This window comes from Carcharhinus amblyrhynchos, chromosome 7 (assembly GCF_965287045.1).
Source record: "Carcharhinus amblyrhynchos chromosome 7, sCarAmb.v2.hapA, whole genome shotgun sequence".
Lineage (NCBI taxonomy): Eukaryota > Metazoa > Chordata > Chondrichthyes > Carcharhiniformes > Carcharhinidae > Carcharhinus > Carcharhinus amblyrhynchos.
The window spans coordinates 39,854,358-39,872,721 of NC_137330.1; the positions used below are offsets into that span (position 1 = coordinate 39,854,358).

The 18,364-nt window shown below is 39.5% G+C and overlaps 1 protein-coding gene across 1 annotated transcript in view; it reads left to right on the top strand.

Annotated features, from left to right (window-relative positions):
* ddx1 (DEAD (Asp-Glu-Ala-Asp) box helicase 1) overlaps positions 1-16,748 on the top strand; it is a 39,339-nt gene extending 22,591 nt beyond the window's left edge. The window contains exons 16-26 of the mRNA XM_080192177.1: positions 1,168-1,257; positions 2,441-2,626; positions 2,921-2,972; positions 4,171-4,317; positions 4,409-4,500; positions 8,209-8,281; positions 8,360-8,432; positions 8,530-8,572; positions 9,948-10,043; positions 13,559-13,679; positions 16,391-16,748. Of these exons, the coding sequence (XP_080048303.1) occupies positions 1,168-1,257; positions 2,441-2,626; positions 2,921-2,972; positions 4,171-4,317; positions 4,409-4,500; positions 8,209-8,281; positions 8,360-8,432; positions 8,530-8,572; positions 9,948-10,043; positions 13,559-13,679; positions 16,391-16,521 (1,104 nt within the window). The 3' untranslated portion in view covers positions 16,522-16,748. The remainder of the gene's footprint in view (positions 1-1,167; positions 1,258-2,440; positions 2,627-2,920; positions 2,973-4,170; positions 4,318-4,408; positions 4,501-8,208; positions 8,282-8,359; positions 8,433-8,529; positions 8,573-9,947; positions 10,044-13,558; positions 13,680-16,390) is intronic.
* Positions 16,749-18,364: the final 1,616 nt, after the last annotated feature.

Here is an 18,364-nt window from a genome sequence, read left to right on the forward strand (position 1 = left end):
GGCAAAGCTGGAAGCTATATGATTCTGTACTCTAATAGTTGAATAAGTTAGACCTAGTGGGATCACCTGCTGCCTGGATCTTTTGATGGCAAGTTAGGGCAGGCCCTGGAGCAGGGTCACAAGAAGGTCCTCCTTCTTCCCTGCCCCTCTCTGCACTAGATGCATTACAACGTCTAATGTTCACACTTGGTGAGTCAGCCTATGAGGACTCATTGCTTCAAACATCAAGTAAAAAACCTGTATCTATTTTAAGCTAATTGCCTACCAACTCCACATAAGCCATAATTATAAATTTTATACCAGTATTTTCAGACACAATAGATCTATTCTGAATTTGCAAATACTTATGCCCCCCCCCCGCCTCCCGTACATGCGTACCATTTTAAAAATTAAAAGTAAAAATTTGAATATCTGATCATCTTGTTGAAAAGTAAAATCTGCGACTAACAAGATTTATCAGATTAAATTGATTTATTTGATCAAAGTTATTGCACTTTTAAAAATCTGTTCACACTTTTCATTTTGTAAAATTGTTTACAAATTCTGATGTTCCAACACTTTTTATACTGCTGCAGCCTTTGCAGCTTTTGAGATCTGGTGATTGCCCTTTTTGCCTGTGCTGCTGGGATCCATGGTGACCCATGCCTCAAGGCAGACAAAATTCTTGCTACCATGATTGCAGCAGGTTCATGAAATGTATTTGGTGTAAGTGCTGAGTGGCACACTGCATTGTTGACCACAAATCTAGGCCAATATTTTGTTCGGTCTTCAGAAATACTTTTATTAAATGCAGGTTTTTTTTAAAAGGTGTTTATATTACCGTCATTACTACTGGAAAGAGTTTAGACGTTCCTCCTATTGTCAATGAAATCTAATCATGCAGCATCCTAATTTTAAGCAACCTCAGATGTTATGTTCTGTTTGTATTTTCAAGCAATGTTGCCACACCTTTTTGTTTTTATGAAAGATTTAAAACTAGGCTTAATAAACACTGTTCATATAAATTTTCTTTACATTGTTTCAATTTCTTTATTAACTATATGTTAAAAATTTACAAAATTTGCAGTAGTAGAAGGCACTTATTTGAAAGCTGGAAGAATCGACTAACCTGCATGTTGTTTTTGGTGACTGAAATGTAATCATCTAAAATGTCTTTTTCTTTTAAAGGATGGATTGCTCACTAGTGGCTACTCTGACTTCATTTCAAGAATGCATTCTCAGATCCCTCAAGTAACATCTGATGGCAAAAGGTTGCAGGTGTGAACTATATTAAAAGACACAATTAAGTTATTTTAAATTCTCTATTCTCGTCAGAGAACCAACTGACGTTTAAATATCCCACAGGGCTTCTCTTGATGTTGCATGTGATTTTAGTCATGTAGTGTAACTAACTCTCTGGGAAATGCTCATTTAGTCTCTCTTTGACCCATTGACTTCAATACACTGAACTTCTAAGTTGGAAAAATACTTAATATATTCACCAATTGCAAATTGTACATTTGACTTGTTACTTACAAGTTTTAGTTGACTTTTTCAAATGAAGAAGCATGAACGTGTGATATGAAAGGCTTCAAGAATCAAACCGTAGCTTTTTTGAAAGGCACAGGAGTTAAAAACCTCTCTAGAAATGACTAAATTTGGAAGACGTTCCGCTCCTGTGATTGGGCATGGTCTTGACAAATCATAGGTTTCCTGTTATATGACATGATTTGCCTTTCAAGGAATCCATTCTAACTTCATTAATTGAATGTTAGTATTCAATGAACAGTGGCACAGTGGTTAGCACTACTACCTCATAGTGCCAGGAACCCGGGTTCGACTTCTGGCTTGGTCACTGTGCAGAGTCTGTGCATTCTCCCCATATGTGCGTGGGTTTCCTCTGGGTGTTCCAGTTTCCTCCCACACATACAAAAGATGTGCTGGTTGAGTGACTGGCCATGCTACGTTTTCCCTCCATGTACCCAGAATGTGGTGACTAGGATTTTTCACAATAACTTCATTGCAGTGTTAATCTAAACCTACTTGTGACAAATAAATAAATATTCTTTGATTTCTAAGCTGACAGAAATTACTAGAAAGGGATGTTTGGGAACATAACTGGAGAACATTTACTCAGGTTTTAAAACTGCCTTCTGAAAGAGTTCTTATACTGATGGGACCGAGAGCAGCCTTTCAGATTTGTGACGCAACCATTTGATCAAGTATCTGCAAAGCATTCTTTCCTGTTTCTTTTTTAAAACTGTTAAAGACTCAGAATAAATATAGAATAAATCAACAAATAGGTTGTTCTCTACAGTGAATCAAACAGCATTACTGTGCAAAAACATGACCAATGTGCGTTTTTTCCCTAAATTGAAATATTGACTACTAAAAATGAGGCTTTTTCCTTTTAAAAATTGTTGCACTTAGATTTTAATGTGGTTTACTTTGCTTTGTGTAGGTAATTGTTTGCTCTGCCACTCTGCATTCATTTGATGTTAAGAAGCTGTCGGAGAAGATTATGCATTTCCCAACCTGGGTAGATCTTAAGGGAGAGGATTCTGTTCCTGAGACCGTACATCATGTTGTTCTTCGAGTTAATCCAAAAACCGATCGTATCTGGGAGAAACTTGGAAGACATATTCGGGTAAAGAGGGTTGTGATTACTTCTAGTAACAAACTTGGGCACAATGCCTAAACAGAGAGAGCATGTTACTCCTATGTCAATGTTTGTGGAACTTTCCTATCAGAAGTACTGCCTTGTGTTCTTTCCCTAAGAATCTACAAAATTCTTAAATGTTCCTTTGAAATTTTATGCTGAAATAGCTTTTGCCAACTGTTTCAAGGTGACCTTGTGTTCTTATTTATTAGAGTATGAATGCCTTAACCTGCATCAAACAAATTTTCAGAATATCACTTTTTTTTTGTGTATCTTCCTCAGACAGATGAAGTTCATGCAAAAGATAACACAAGACCTGGTACAAATACTGCAGGTGAGTGGCTTTGTGGTTAGATGCCATATTTCCTATTGGATTTCCTTATTAAAATACAAATTTACACAATCTTCTAACTGTTTTGTAATGTGGGTATTGAGACCTAAACGATTTTATTAATGGACAGCACTTGGAATGCACTTCTAATTTAACATCCTACATATCCATAAGAAAATGCAAAGCTTTTCCCCCCAAAAAATCAAAAGTTGCACCATTCTATGAGGTATCATGCATGCCCATGCTGTGTAATTTGTCACTTAAAACTTTGATGTTGAAGGTCCTCACAAGTACCACTACCTGGTGTCTGCTATTTGTTTGAATTTGTGTTGCTTAGTTTTCTGACCAACTGCTGACACTTCCTGGGATGACTAGTAAATAGGATCTCTCTTTACCCCAGGGTAAGCAGATGGTAGATTGAGACTGAAGAATATAGACATACTAAAAAAGGATGTGAAATAATTATTAATTAGAAAAATAAGTTACTTTTAAAAGAAGTTTGCAGAACTCTGAAGTGGACCTTGGAAGTAATTGGGTGGTCACAAAAGTTTTTGGTCTCGTTTATGCTAGGCGATGAGAGAATATGCATCAAAGCATCTAAGTTCTAGATTGGGGCAACTATAGTCTACTACAAACTTTTTAGAATCCATACTTCAAGGTATGGCTGCGACCAGAAAATCCCGTCCCAGATGTTTCCTGTGTATCGGTGTAGACACGATGGACTGAAGGGCCTCTTTTGCACTGTTATGATTCGAGCACTCCAGATGTGATCTTTGAAGAATATGCAACCTGAAGTATAATTTCCTCCTTTTTGTGTTCTGCCCAGCCCAATGGTAAATTCAAAATTCCAGTAGCTGGTTTGTTTTTTTAATATCTTTTCCAGCAGCTTTTAATAATTTGTCCGAGTGCCGAAATTTATTTGCTTCTCCATCAGTCCTAGATTCTCACCACTTAGACTTAGTAGAAGTTTGAGCAGAGTAGTGGATTTTTGCTGTTATAAAGTGAAAACTTTGTTCTGTAAATTTGATTGGTAGAATAGTAGCTAGAAAATGCTTCGGGATTTAATTATTGAATATCAGATTGCTTCCATTTAAAGTAATAACTGTATTTTAACAATAATCAACTTGCTGTTACTGTTTAGAACTTAATTGCAAACAGGAGATAAGTCAATTTTTAGAATTTCCATATCTGATTTCTCCAGAAATGTGGTCAGAAGCTATTAAAGTACTTAAGGGTGAATATACGGTCCGTGCAATCAAGGAACACAAGATGGATCAAGCGATTGTTTTTTGCAGAACAAAGATTGACTGTGATAACATGGAACAGTACTTCATTCAGATGGGAGGAGGTGAGATAATTCGTATGTTTATCTTTGCTTTGCTTCAGCCATTGCTAGTTTAAGGTAGGGGGTCTCACATCAAATTAATTTATTGTTTCAGGACCAGATAAAAAGGGGCATCAGTTCTCTTGTGTCTGCTTGCATGGTGATAGAAAACCAAATGAAAGAAAGCAAAACTTGGAAAGGTTCAAGGTACTTCTGTAATACTTGTCTGTCTCATTTCATTTGCCAAATAAGGGGATTTGATTTTCGGAAAAAAATATATTCAATAAGCACCCACACAAGAAGTTATTACGCAGAATTAGGGATCATGGTATTGCTAGTAATGGCACTGATCAAGAGTTGGACTAAACTGGACATTTTTGAATTGATAGACTGTAACGGGTATGACTTCAGTAGTTGGGACACTGCTATCCACAATTTAAATCAATGATTTGGATGTGTTGTACTCCGTTTCATCTAAGTTCGCTAACAATCCAAAGCTAGGGGAAAAAGAAAGCTATGAAAATGCAAAGTGGTTGCAAAGAGAAAAGCAAAGATTACGTGAGTACAAAGGAAATGTCAGTCTTTGGGCCTTGTACACATCACAAAGTTAATCTGGAGGTACAGCAAACAATTATGAATATACAAAATAGGAGCAGAAGTAAACCATTCGACCCCTTATGCCTGCTCTGCCATTCACAAGGTCATGGCTGATCTGTTTGTGTTTTTAATTCCATGTTCCCATCTACCCCTGACCCTATGATCCTCTTGTCTAACATTCCATCTACCTCCCCTTTTAAAAAATATTCAGTGGGCAGCACTGTTAGCACTGCTACTTCACAGCTCCAGGAACCTGGGTTTGATTCCCGTCTTGGGTCACTGTCTGTGTGGAGTTTGCATATTCTCCTCATGTCTGCGTGGGTTTCCTCTGGGTGCTCCGGTTTCCTCCCACAGTCCAAAGATGTGTGGGTTAGGTAGATTGGCCATGCTAAAATTGCCCCTTAGTGTCCTGAGATGCATAGGTTAGAGGGATTAGCAGGTAAATGTGTAGGGGTATAGGTGTAGGGCCTGGTGGGATTGTGATCAGTGCAGACTCAATGGGCCAGATGGTCTCTTTCTGCACCATAGGGTTTCTGTGATTCTATGACCCTGTCTCCACTGCCTTTTGAGGCAGAGAGTTCCAAAGTTGCAGAGAAAACCATTCTCCTTATTTCCTTTCTGAAAGGGCAACCCCTAATTTAAAACCATGTCCATATTTTTGAACTTGCACACAAGATCTCATTTCCACATCCAACTTGTAAGTACCATTAAGGGTCTTGTACTACAATCAAGTCACCCCTCACTCTTCTAGGGAAACAAGCCCTGTCTATCTAGCTTTACCTCATAAACAACCCATCCATTCCAGGTAGCAAACCACCTCTGAGCTGCCACAAATGCATTTATATCCGTCCTTAAATAAGGATACCTGAAGGAGTAACATCTCATAACATAGAAACTAGGAGCAGGAGTAGGCAGTTCAGCCACACACACACGCGCGCGCGCATCCCCACCCAAAGCCTGCTCTGCCCTTCAATACAATCATGGCTCAACTCCACTTTCCTGCCCATTCTCCATAACCCTGCAACCCATTACTAAATAAAAATCTGTCTATCTCCTCAAATTTATTCAATGTCACAGCATCCACCACACTCTGGGGTAGTGAATTCCACAGATTGAGGGAAGTAGCTTTTTCTGATCTCTGATTTAAATCTGCTACTCTTTATCCTAAAACTGTGATCTCTTGTTCTTGACTTCCCCACAAGAGGAAGCATCTGCTCTATGTCTACTTTATGAATGCTTTTTATCATTTATACCTCAATTAAATCTCTTATACTCTCTAACATTCAGAAGAATAAGTCTAAATTGCTCAATCTCTCTTCACAAGACAAATCTCTCATCTCTGGAATCAATCTAGTGAACTGCCTCTAATATCACTATATCCTGAGGAGTAAAACTGCACAGTCCTCCAGGTGCAGTCTCACCAATGGCTTGTATAGTTGCAGGAACATTTGCTTAATTTTATACTCTATTCCTTTAGTTATAATTTCCAAAATTCCATTTGCCTTCCTTATTACCTGCTTACCAGTTTTCTGATGCAAGACTGCACCCAGATCCCTCTACATCCCAAAGTTTAGATAATTTATCTTTCCATTTTCTGACCCAAATGGATAATCTCACGCTTGTTCACGTTAAAACTCCATCTGCCATATTTATAGAACATTACAGCGCAGTACAGGCCTTTCGGTCCTCGATGGTTCCACTAGTCGGTGCAACAATCTAATGACCCTCTAACCTAAACTATTCCAATGTTATCCATATGCCTATCCACTGACCGTTTGAATACCCTTAATGTTGGCGAGTCCACAACTGCTGCAGGCAGGGCATTCCACGCCCTTACTACCCTCTGAGTAAAGATTCTACCTCTGACATCCGTCCTATAATTACCACCCCTTAATTTAAAGCTATGTCCCCTCGTGTTAGCCACCACCATCCGAGGAAAAAGGCTCTCACTATCCACTCTATCTAACCCTCTGATATTTTGTCCCATATATCAATTTTTAAATGTATAATAACTTTTTTGTGCAGCACCTTTTATCAAATGCCTTCCTGAATTCCAGATATACTACATTTACATGATCCCCATTATTCACTTGGTCTGTTACATCTTTGAAGACTCCAACAAATCAGTCAAATATGATTTATCATTCATAAAACCATGCTGACTCTAATGGATCGCGTTTTGACTCTCCAAATGTCCTGCTATTACTTCCTTAATAATGGATTTTAACAATTTCCCAAAATAGATTCAAACTAACTATAGTTTCCAACATTAGCATTTTTCCAATCCAATGGAACCTTTCCTGCATCTAGGGAATTTTGGAATGTTATATCCAATGGATCCATGAACTTCGCTGCCACTTCCTTTAATATCATAGGGTGTAGGCCATCAGATCCTGGGGAGCTGTCTACCTTCAATCCCAGTAGTTTGTTGAGTACCATTTTCATATTGATTGGCTTTCAATTGAGCACGTTGCAACAGGTAGAGCCCTCGGGACACGATATTGAGTTTGACAACTTTGGATTATGACTACCTTCTCGTCTTAAACTCCTTTTTTAAATATCCCATACATATGCTGCTTCAATGCAAACACTACCACCTGCTCTCCTGCCCACGCCAGGCCTTTTTGTTTTTAAAGTTGTTAATTTTTTTTGTTGTAATCTCTTACAGCTCTAACACATTCTCCCTCCTTTCAGTCCTGACAGAGGATTCAAAATGTTAACTCGGCAGTCTGACAGCATCTGTTAGGAAAGAAAACAAAGTTTTTCTAGAATGTTCTGTTCTTGAAATGTTTTAAGTGGCCACCCTTCCATCTCTCTTCACTGATGCTGCCAAACCTCCTGAGTATTTCTTGCATTTCTGTTTTTATTATAGCTGGTTCCTTAATGTTTTGACTTCTTATGTTCCACTTGGTCAATCCGGTAATTGTATCACAATGAACCACTCAAAGTTTAAACGTGCTAGAGAGAAATGCATTTCTAAATTATAATCATTTGAAATTGGAGTAAACAGTTGGCAGCTTCTGGTTTTCAACTTCAGTAGTTAACCAATCATTCTTAATCTTATTGAATGGTGGATCAAGTTTGAGGGGGTCGAATGACCTACATCTGCTCCGCTTTTGTATTTTCATATAATATTCATTCTGAGCAAGGCTGATAGCTTGCTAGAGTCTATAGATAGTGATAGAAATGTGACATTCCATCTGTTGCAAAACGTGATGATAAAAGATAATAAACATTATGGTCATGACTAAAATTTATTGGCTTAATGTTAGCTATCTAAATGCAAAGTTTTGATGCACTTCTTTTTGTTTTGACCAGAGAGCAGATGTCAGACTCCTGATCTGTACTGATGTTGCTGCAAGAGGAATTGATATTCATGGAGTTCCGTTTGGTAAGTGAGCTATCTATTGGTTGTGTTGTCCCTCATTAATTCAATACAGTCCTAATTTATTTTTGTTTCTGAAAATAGTAATTAATGTGACTCTTCCCGACGAAAAACAAAACTATGTTCATCGGATTGGTAGAGTGGGCAGAGCTGACAGGTAAGGAACTTTGCATTAAATCCAAGAGTCTATTTTCTAGCATATTTCTTTGTTTAAAAAGTATATAAAGGAGCAAATGATGTTTACTTTTTTTCAGGATGGGACTAGCCATATCCTTGGTGGCAACCGAGAAAGAAAAGGTAATCCTTTTGTGTTAATTCGACTATAAGCAACATTTGTTTTGTTTTAATTGGAAAACTATTCTGCATTCAAATGACCAAAGGCAGTGATCTTTTAAAATTAATTAGCGGCTTTTTTCAATTGTTTATTTGGAGGCTATTTTATAATTATTTCAAGCAAGAACACATTAAGCTGATGAGTAAAATATTGCACAGTGTCCCAGCATTAACATCAACTATTAACTGATTGGAGTTTATATCCATTGTTGGCATCATTAGACATGTTTAAAATGTATTGATGTGAAAACATCCAGTATTTGACTGCTTCTCTTGGAAATATGACTATATTAGAAAGGATTGCCTAACCCTGGGGTTCCCAAATTGAGATCTGTGGATCCCAGGAGTCCATGGAGGATCTCCTCGGGGCCTGCAAGGCAGGAGTGGCCAGGTGCAAACATGCAACATTTATAAAGCTGTAGAAAAATCAAATGGGCCAGTCAGAGCTGGACTATTTCGAGAATTGGATGCTGGTAGGCTGATTGGCCAGTATGTTAACTTGTTGCATTTAAAAGAAACAGCATCACTTTAGGCATATAAGATTTTTTCTAAAATGTAAACCCTTTCAACAATGGTGGTAGTTTGTGATCTTTGCAGATGGGGGTGGAAACTGGATGGGAACGGGGCTGGAGGGGAGACCTAGGTGGGGGGGAATGGATGGGATGGGAGGGAAAGTGATTGGACCCCGGGCAGGAAGGGAGGTGATGGGACCCGTCCTGGATGGGGACTGGGACTGGGACTAGGAACAGGAATTCGGTGTGGAACCTGCGTGGGGTGTGGGGGTTGAGGACTGGGGGGGGGGAGACATGAGAGGAGGGCCCTAGCAGGAGGGGAAGACGCAAGAAAGCACCTAAATGGGAAAGGGCGTGGTGACCTAGGAAGAATTGGGTGGGATGGGAGGAAAAGTGATGGGTCCGGATGGGAGCAAGAGGGGAGGTGGTGCTATAGGTGGGAAGCAATGAGGGAGTGGGATCAAATGTGATGAGACCTGAATGGGCCTGGCGTGACTGGACAAGGCATGAATGAAAGGGGCAGGACCCCACATGATGGGACTAGACCTCTGCACGATGGGAATAGACTGGACCTGACTGGTTCTAACCCAACAGAACAGGGGACAGAACCCAGTGGCAAAGGGAAAGGACAGGTCCCACCCTGACTAGTCTCAGGGACCCTTCTGGACCCCTCCCAGCAAGTAGGAGGGGATGCAACCCAAGGGGACCAATGAGACAAGAATGACCAGACAAGGCCCATCCAGCAGCTCCTGAGAGCTCACAAGGGGTTGTCCAATTCAAATATAAGGGACCCATGGCCTGACCAAAGTTTATTTGAATATTTATAGGTTTGGTATCATACATGTCCAAATCGTGGAAGAGGTTGCTACAACACCAGACTGAAAGACCAGGGTGGATGCACTATATGGTACAATGAAATCCAGGTATGTTAACTTCCTGCATTTAAAAAAAAATTCATCAAATTGGTCTGCGATTTTTTGTTTTGAAAAATGTTAACTTTCACCTACCATGGTAGCTGGCTCATCAGTCAGTTTGAACATTCTTCAGTGACTTCAAATTTTTATTTGGGCTAATTGCAGAATTATTAATTCACTATGGCTGAAATTTGAACTAACACACCTACATCAGTAAGGTATTAGCTAGTACATGTTTTAATCAACATACTTAGATTACTTCTCACAGAATAATGTTCATTTGTAAACTTGAACACTAATTTGTATTTTGTAAGTTTGTATATAATGTAATTTGGAATATTTGACTACATTCACACTATATAAACTTTGACTTTAGTGATTTGTGTGCTGGGTACTATCTGATTCCAAGCAACCTTCCTCTTAGAAAACAAGATGTCCCAGAAATCACATCTGATTTCTTTGAAGTGCATCAGAAATAAAGTGGTTAATTTACAAGAACTTGAAGAATGTGCTCAACTTCAATACAGCTTGAGTTTTTGCATTGTGAAGCTCATGATAAATCTAAGAAAGCAGACGAGGGGTGGAAGCATTTCACCTGTACTGTCCTGCGTATTATTGAGCCAAGGACATATTCATAGGCAATTGCTGCAACCACATGAAGTCAGAATAATTATTTTCCTACAGATTGCTAGCTGATTTGTAAATGCCGCCTTCCTCTCCAACAGAAGTGCTAATAATATAACAGTGTGATGTTCAAACCAACCTGTTGAACTTTCAGTGGCACTATTCTTGGTAATATGGTGGGGGGGGGCAGTGGCAGAAGGTGCGCTGCATGTAAAGACTGCCTTTGTTACCATGTAAATAATCTCTTGGAACATTGCAACTTGAGCACAACTAAGATCAAGTACAATATTGACATGCTGTGCTTGGTTGAAGTCATTAGGTTACACTTTAGCTACATTTGAAGCAATTTTTTAAAGCGGCATCTCGGCCTTTTGGCTAAGATACAAATGAGATCAAGCCTTGGAGGAGGAGCTATGCCTACTCCAATCAGCTTGGATCATGTAAATCAAACCCAGTGCAGGAGGTGAGAGTCCTGTCTTGTCAGCTTGGTTTGGTAATGTCTCAACTTGTTGAGACACTGAATTGGACTTGGTTTGATTGAATTGGAGTTTAAAAAAAAATCAATGCACCTTGTGGTAAAACCAAAAAATGAAAAGCGTTTTTTTTCTTTGACTTTATTTGATCTGAACAGTAGCATCATTAGCAACTGTAACACTGATCAAGAATTCGACTTGGATGTTTTGGTACATATGCTGATTTTACCAATCACACCATTGAATTAAAAACATAAGAAATAGGAGCAGGAGTAGGCCATCTAGCCCTTTGAGCCTGCCCCGCCATTCAATAAGATCATGGCTGATCTGAAGTGGATCAGTTCCACTTTCCCACTTTCTCCCCATAACCCTTAATTCCCTTGTCTATCAAAAACCTATCTACCCGTGACTTAAATATGTTTAGCGAGGTAGCCTCCACCACTTCAACGGGCAGAGAATTCCAGAGATTCACCACCCTTTGAGTGAAGAAGTTCCTCCTCAACTCTGATCTAAACTGCCCCCCCCCCCCTTATCTTGAGACTGTGCCCTCTAGTCCTGCTATCCTTTCTGAGCAGGAGAAATCTCTCTACCTGTACCCTATCCCCTTCATTATCTTATACATATCTATAAGATCCCCCCTCATACTTCTAAACTCCAACGAGTACAGACACAGTCTATTTAGTCTCTCTTCATAGTCCAAACCACTCATCTCTGCTATCAGCCTAGTGAACCTCCTCTGCACTCCCTCCAAGGCCAATACATCCTTGCGCAAGTGCGGCAACCAGAACTGCACACAGCTCTCCAGCTGCGGCCTCACCAGTGCCCTGTACAGTTGCAGCAAGACCTCCCTACTTTTATATTCTATCCCTTCACTATAAAGGCTAGCATTCCATTCACCTTCTTGATCACCTGCTGCACCTGTAGACTGGGTTTTTGCGACTCGTGCACAAGGACCCCCAGGTCCCTCTGCACCTTAGCATGCTGCAGCTTTTCGCCCTTTAAATAATAATCCCTCCTACTATTATTCCTGCCAAAGAGGATAACCTCACACTTGCTAACATTATACTCCATCTGCCAGGTCTTCGCCCACTCGCTTAGCCTATCCAGATCCCTCTGGAGACTTTCCACACCCTCCACGCAATTTGCTTTTCCACTCATCTTTGTGTCATCAGCAAATTTCGTCGCCGTACACTCAGCCCCCTCCTCCAGATCATCTACATAAATGGTAAATAGCTGAGGTCCCAGCACCGATCCCTGCAGCACTCCACTAGTCACCAACCACCAATCAGAATAGCACCCATTGATACCAACTCTCTGCTTCCTATTAGACAACCAATCCTCTATCCACACTAACACCTTACCCCTAACCTTCTGAAGCAACCTTTAATGAGGCACCTTATCAAACGCCTTTTGAAAATCTGAAAACACCACTTCTACCGGTTCCCCTCTGTCTACCGCACTAGTCACATCCTCATAGAAATGCAATAAGTTTGTCAAACACGACTTCCCCTTAATGAATCCTTGCTGTGTCTACTCGATCAAATCATTCTTTACTAGGTACCTCGCTAGTTCTTCTTTGATGACGGATTCTAGCATTTTTCCAACTACAGACGTTAAGCTAACTGGCCCATAATTCCCTGCCTTTTGTCTGCTACCTTTTTTAAACAGCGGCGTAACATTAGCCATTTTCCAATCTTCCGGCACTTCCCCGGAATCCAGCAAATTTCGGTAAATAATTACTAAGGCACCCGCTATCACCTCTGCCATTTCTTTCAGAACTCTGGGATGCATTCCATCCGGTCCTGGGGACTTGTCCACCTTCAGTCCCATTAGTCTATCAAGCACTACCTCTCTAGTGACAGTAATCGCATTCAGGCCCTCAACTCCTACCATCCTTCTATCTTTAATATCCGGCAAACTGTTCATGTCGTCCCCTGTGAAGACTGAGGCAAAAAACTTATTTAAAGCCTCAGCCATTTCCTCATCTCCCACCGCTAAGTCCCCCCCCCTCTCATCCTCTAAGGGTGAATTAAAGCCAACTAAACTAACATTCCAAAACCTAACTTTTAAACCATATGTATTGTGATTCTGGAATAGCTCTTATTAATTTTCCAAATAGGAAACCATTTAATAATCTACAACTACTTTCTGCCGCCCCACCCTCCCCTCCACACCCAATCAAAGTTGGCAAATTATGTATTATTCTACCTCCCTCATGATTTTAAAAACTTTGTACCTTCAATTTGTTCTTTTCTACAATGAGCTAGATCTAGGCATGAACAGAATTAAAATGGATAATACGATAGAGCTCTGTGTCCACTGGAGTGACTAGCATTCAATACTGAATGTAAATACTTTTCCTCTGCATACTGGCACAATATTTAATGTTTCAACCAAGAAAATAAAAGCATTTTGGATTCTTTCAAGCTGTTGACTGACATCGAAGATCACTTGAATGTCATCATCACTCAAGTTGAGCCTGACCTGAAAATACCAGTGGATGAATTTGATGGCAAAGTAGTCTATGGAAAGAAAAGAGCAATGGGAGGTCAGTATTTTAAAGGAGATGAGCTTTGATATGTTACAGTCACATATTAAAAAATCTATTTAATGTCATCATTGTTTTTCAAAAGTTCATATAATGATCTAGATGGGGAACATCAGTCCACTGATCCATCATTCCTGCACCAACCCTTTGAAAGAGTCAGACTCATTTACTGCAGAGGAGGAGGCCATTTGGCCCATCAAGTCAGAACAGCTCACTGGAGAACATTGTTCAGTCCTATTCCCCTGCTTCAAGTTCCTATACAATTTCCTTTTGAGATGTTTGTTTCCATCATCTTTGTAGGCATTGAGATGATCAGAGTCCCAGGTTATTACCACTGAGTGTATCTTTAAAAATGATTCTTCCTCACATCCCCTCTATCTCTTGCCAAACTTTACATATTTGTGCCCTACTCTTTGTATTATTAGCTAATGGGAACAGTTTTCCTTTTCTATTTTATCCAAACCTGACATAATCTTGTACATCTGTCAAATTTTTCTCTTCTGTCCCCTTTCCTCTAAGGGGAACAACACCAGTTTCTCTATCCTAACTTTGTTGTCAAAGTCCCTCGTCCCTGAAATCATACTGATCTCTTCTGAACCCTCAAAGACTTCCACAGACTTTCTAACGTGTGATGACCAGAACTAGGTGCAGTACTCTAGTTGTGGACTGACCAGAGCTCTACGAAGATTTAGCATAATGTCATTGCTTTTGTACTCCATGCGCCTCTATTTATGAAATCTAAGCTCCCACACATTTTGCTAATCACAGTGCCAATTCATCCTGCATCCTTCAGAGATCTTTGCATGTAAATGTCCATGTCCCACTGCCATTGAGTCGATTTTACCTCTCTATGCCCTTCCTGCAAAAATTTATCACCTGGCACTTCTATGTATTAAAATCCCATCTACCCATTCTGCTAGCCTATCAGTGTTGGTTGCAGTTGATTTGTATCGTCCTCAGCATTTGCCAGTCCCAAGTTTGGTAAAATCAGTAAATTAAAACTCGTACACAAAATTACACTTTGGTCAAACAGGTTTTTTATACATTTCCAGCATTATATCCCTGCTTTTGTTTTCAGTACCTCTTCCAATAAAGGAAAGTATTCGGTGTGCTTTCTTTGCCTTATTTATCTGTCCTGTGGCCTTCAGGTACCTGTAGACTTGTACTCAAGATTTCTCACTCTACCCATCTAATGTTCCTCCATTTTAATATATATTCCCTAGCTTTGTTTGTCCTTCCCAAATTCTCTCACTTCTTTGGTTGGATGATGGAAAAGTGGCAAGTGGAATTAAATTCAAACAACTGATATTCTGGAGTCAACAGCTATCCTCTTCAGTATTAACTACATGGCCAATTTTTATCCCGTTTGCAAATTTTCCAGTCATACCTCCCTTGTTGAAGTCCAAAATACTAAGAGACCCAGCACTGAACCCTATGGAATGGCACTGGAAACTGTTATCCATTCATAAAAACATCCATCATCAAATACTGTTTATTTCCTATCATTGAGCCAATTTGAGATCTAAAGGTTCAGTTTAACCTATCTCTCAAAATGGTTTGTTCTAATTTTTCCACCACCAAAGTCAGAACAACTAGACTATAATAAATTGGCTTATATCCTGCATTCTTTTTAAATGTTGGCAGACCTCCAAGCCTCTGGTACTGTGCCTGTACCTAGTGAGGATTGGAAAATAATCCCCATAGCATCCGCTATTTCCTCCCTGGCTTCCTTTTAATAGCTTGGTTTACAAGCCATCTGGCCTTGATGATTTATCTACCTGCAAGGATGTCTATCCCCTCCTGTAACTTCTCTCTCATTATGCTTATTTTATCTAATATTTCACAATCTTCCGCTTTAACTAGAATGTCTCTGTCCCTTTCCTTTGGGAAGACAAAGTACTCATTACCCATTAAGAACCCTTTGAGCTTGTAAAAGTGTACTTGGTCTTACCTGTCTATATTAGACCACCTTACAAAACTTAACCATGTGAATATCTTACTTGATTTTATTTTGCTTCATTTAATCTAAAAAGATTCATCATGCTGTTTTTGTTCCTTCAAGGTCTTAAAACTAGTTTATCCTGGTTATTTAACTTTTCATAAACCCTCATGTCATTCAACATTTTTAAGGATCAGCCAATGCATATAGCTTGGGCAGCTATTCGGCCTATCATGTCTGTGCTGGCTCTTTGAAAGAGCTATCCAATTAGTTCCACTCCTTTATCCTTCCCTCAACTTGACAAATTTCTCCCTGGCTAAATTCAGACAGAAAAGTTAATCTGGAGATTACAATTTGAACCAGGTGAGTGTGTTTCTAAATTTAAATATGGGAGCGGAAATCAACTAGGAACAAAAGCCGCTTTGGGGGTCAAGCCACTTCATTCTAAAACAAAGCAAACGCAACTTGTGTACGATGAGATTGTGCCTACATTTTGTGTTCTGTACTTGCTTTGCAGTGTCTATTTGCTGTTGTCAAAAAATGACTTCTAACACACTTTCACTTAAGATTTCTATTTCCTTTTACAAGTCTTCATTTGTGTAAAACACATTCATTGAGCTGCTCCCTTCAAGTCCTAGCAACAGCAGTAACCTCATTTGGCATGTTTGGGAGTGAATGAGTTACATTAGCTGATGAAATTTAATGGGAACAAGCCAACCAAGTAATTCAAACTTGTCTTACTTTTAACTTTCTTTGCTCTTCCTCTTGGCAGGTGGGCAGTACAAGGGCCATGTTGACGCTTTGGCATCTACAGTACAAGAGCTGGCTGCTCTTGAAAAGGAGGCTCAATCCTCTTTCTTACATTTTGGCTATCTTCCCAATCAACTGTTCAATCGCTTTTGATTGTAACATGCATCTCAGTTTAGTGAAACAAAGAAGCTGACAACTTACAAAAGAAGTTTAAAAATGTTTTATTACTGCAAAGCAACATCTAGGAATGGTTAACAAACACTGGTCTATATGTCGACCTATTTCTTTTTTGTTTTTGAATGATTAACCACATGGGCTTAATGTGATGGTGAAGCATCAAGTGTCAGAATTGCTCCAGTAAATAAAATGAACAAAAATTATGGTGGGTTTTGTGATGATGAAATGTACGTGAATGCAAAGTATGACATTTTTCCCGCTTTTTAAAAAAATAATCCTACAAAGGAAATCGATCTTGGGGATGTTTTTCATTCCAGCTGGACAAATTCCAGGAGCATTGGAATCGTGAAAAAAAAAGTTCCTGAAACCGTTGAGTATTTGCATACAAGTCTATGGCTAATATTCAATATACTTCTAAATCCACAGTTTGCTGTCTCTAGTCTGAGTGGTGCTCTATTTTGGTTTTTCTCTCTTCTGTTCCACTCATCCTATTGCCAACTCCAGGAACCCTTGGTATAAATTCAGTTTGGACTGATTTTTTTTTAGATGAAAGCTTCCTTTCACTGCAGTAAGGGTCTTTGTTTATACATGCCTGCAGAGCAGAACAACCCATCATGTGGCATGAAGGTGCCTAGCATTAGAATGCGATAATCATTAACATGATTTGATAGCTACTATAAATCCAGCACAGCACTATATTTGGAGAAAACTAATTTTGATGTGGCTTTGTTGTACATAACTACTAATTTTAATATAGTATACAATTAAAATGAATCGGAAAACTTAAACCTATTCGCACTTAAGGCTCCATACCTGAAACTTGCGCAACTTGCTGAGGAAGGCATGTTCTATACCAAAATCCAGGCCCTCCAAATTGAGAGCTGTGGGTAGACTGTCATCTTTGGATTATAATCAAAGAAGCACAAAAAGAATTAATGCTGATTAAGCCAAATCTTGCCAAAAGCATAGAAAATATTGCATGTGCATTTGGTATTATATGTTGATTGAATATATCATAACATTCTAAAAACGGCAGGCCCCTAAGTGAAATGTAAGTGCAAGTTCGTAGAATCATAGAAACCCTACAGTGCAGAAGGAAGCCATTCGGCCCATCAAATCTGCACTGAATAGTCCCATCCCACATGTTAACCACACTAATCCCTCTAACCTACGCATCCTGGGACACTAAGAGACTATATAGCATGGCTAGTCAACCTATCCCACGCATTTTTGGACTGTAGGAGGACACTAGAGCACCTGGAGGAAGCCCACACAGACAGCGACCCAAGCTGGGAATCAAACCCAGGTTCCTGGAGCTTTGAGGCAGCAGTGCTAACCATTGTGCCACCATGTTGCCCCACGTTAGCCATGTTAATTTCCTATACTAAATCATGTTGCTCAGTAAAGTGTGAGGCAACGTCATGATCAATTCATTACAAATCAACCAGATTCTTTCAAGGTTATAAGGAGACTAAAATGCACATTGTGCTTTTCTGAAATGATGATTAAATATAATTAGTCTGAATTCAAAGCTTATATGGTGTCAACATAGCTAAGTTGCAGTGTCATCACTTGCAGCACTGCTGACTCTTTGAGTACCAATAAAAATCAAGGAATCTTTGCAGTAGTAGCCTCTAAAATAATGAATTATCTTAAAATCAGTTTTTATTCTCCATCAGTCATAGCCCACGGGTTTATGGTTTCTGGGAAAATTCTTGTGCTCAGCCGGCAAGTATGTTTTCCCTATTGTATTAAGCACACAGACTTCTGTCAATTAATTTTTACTCAACTAAACGGCCCTTTGTCCCTAGCATTGAGC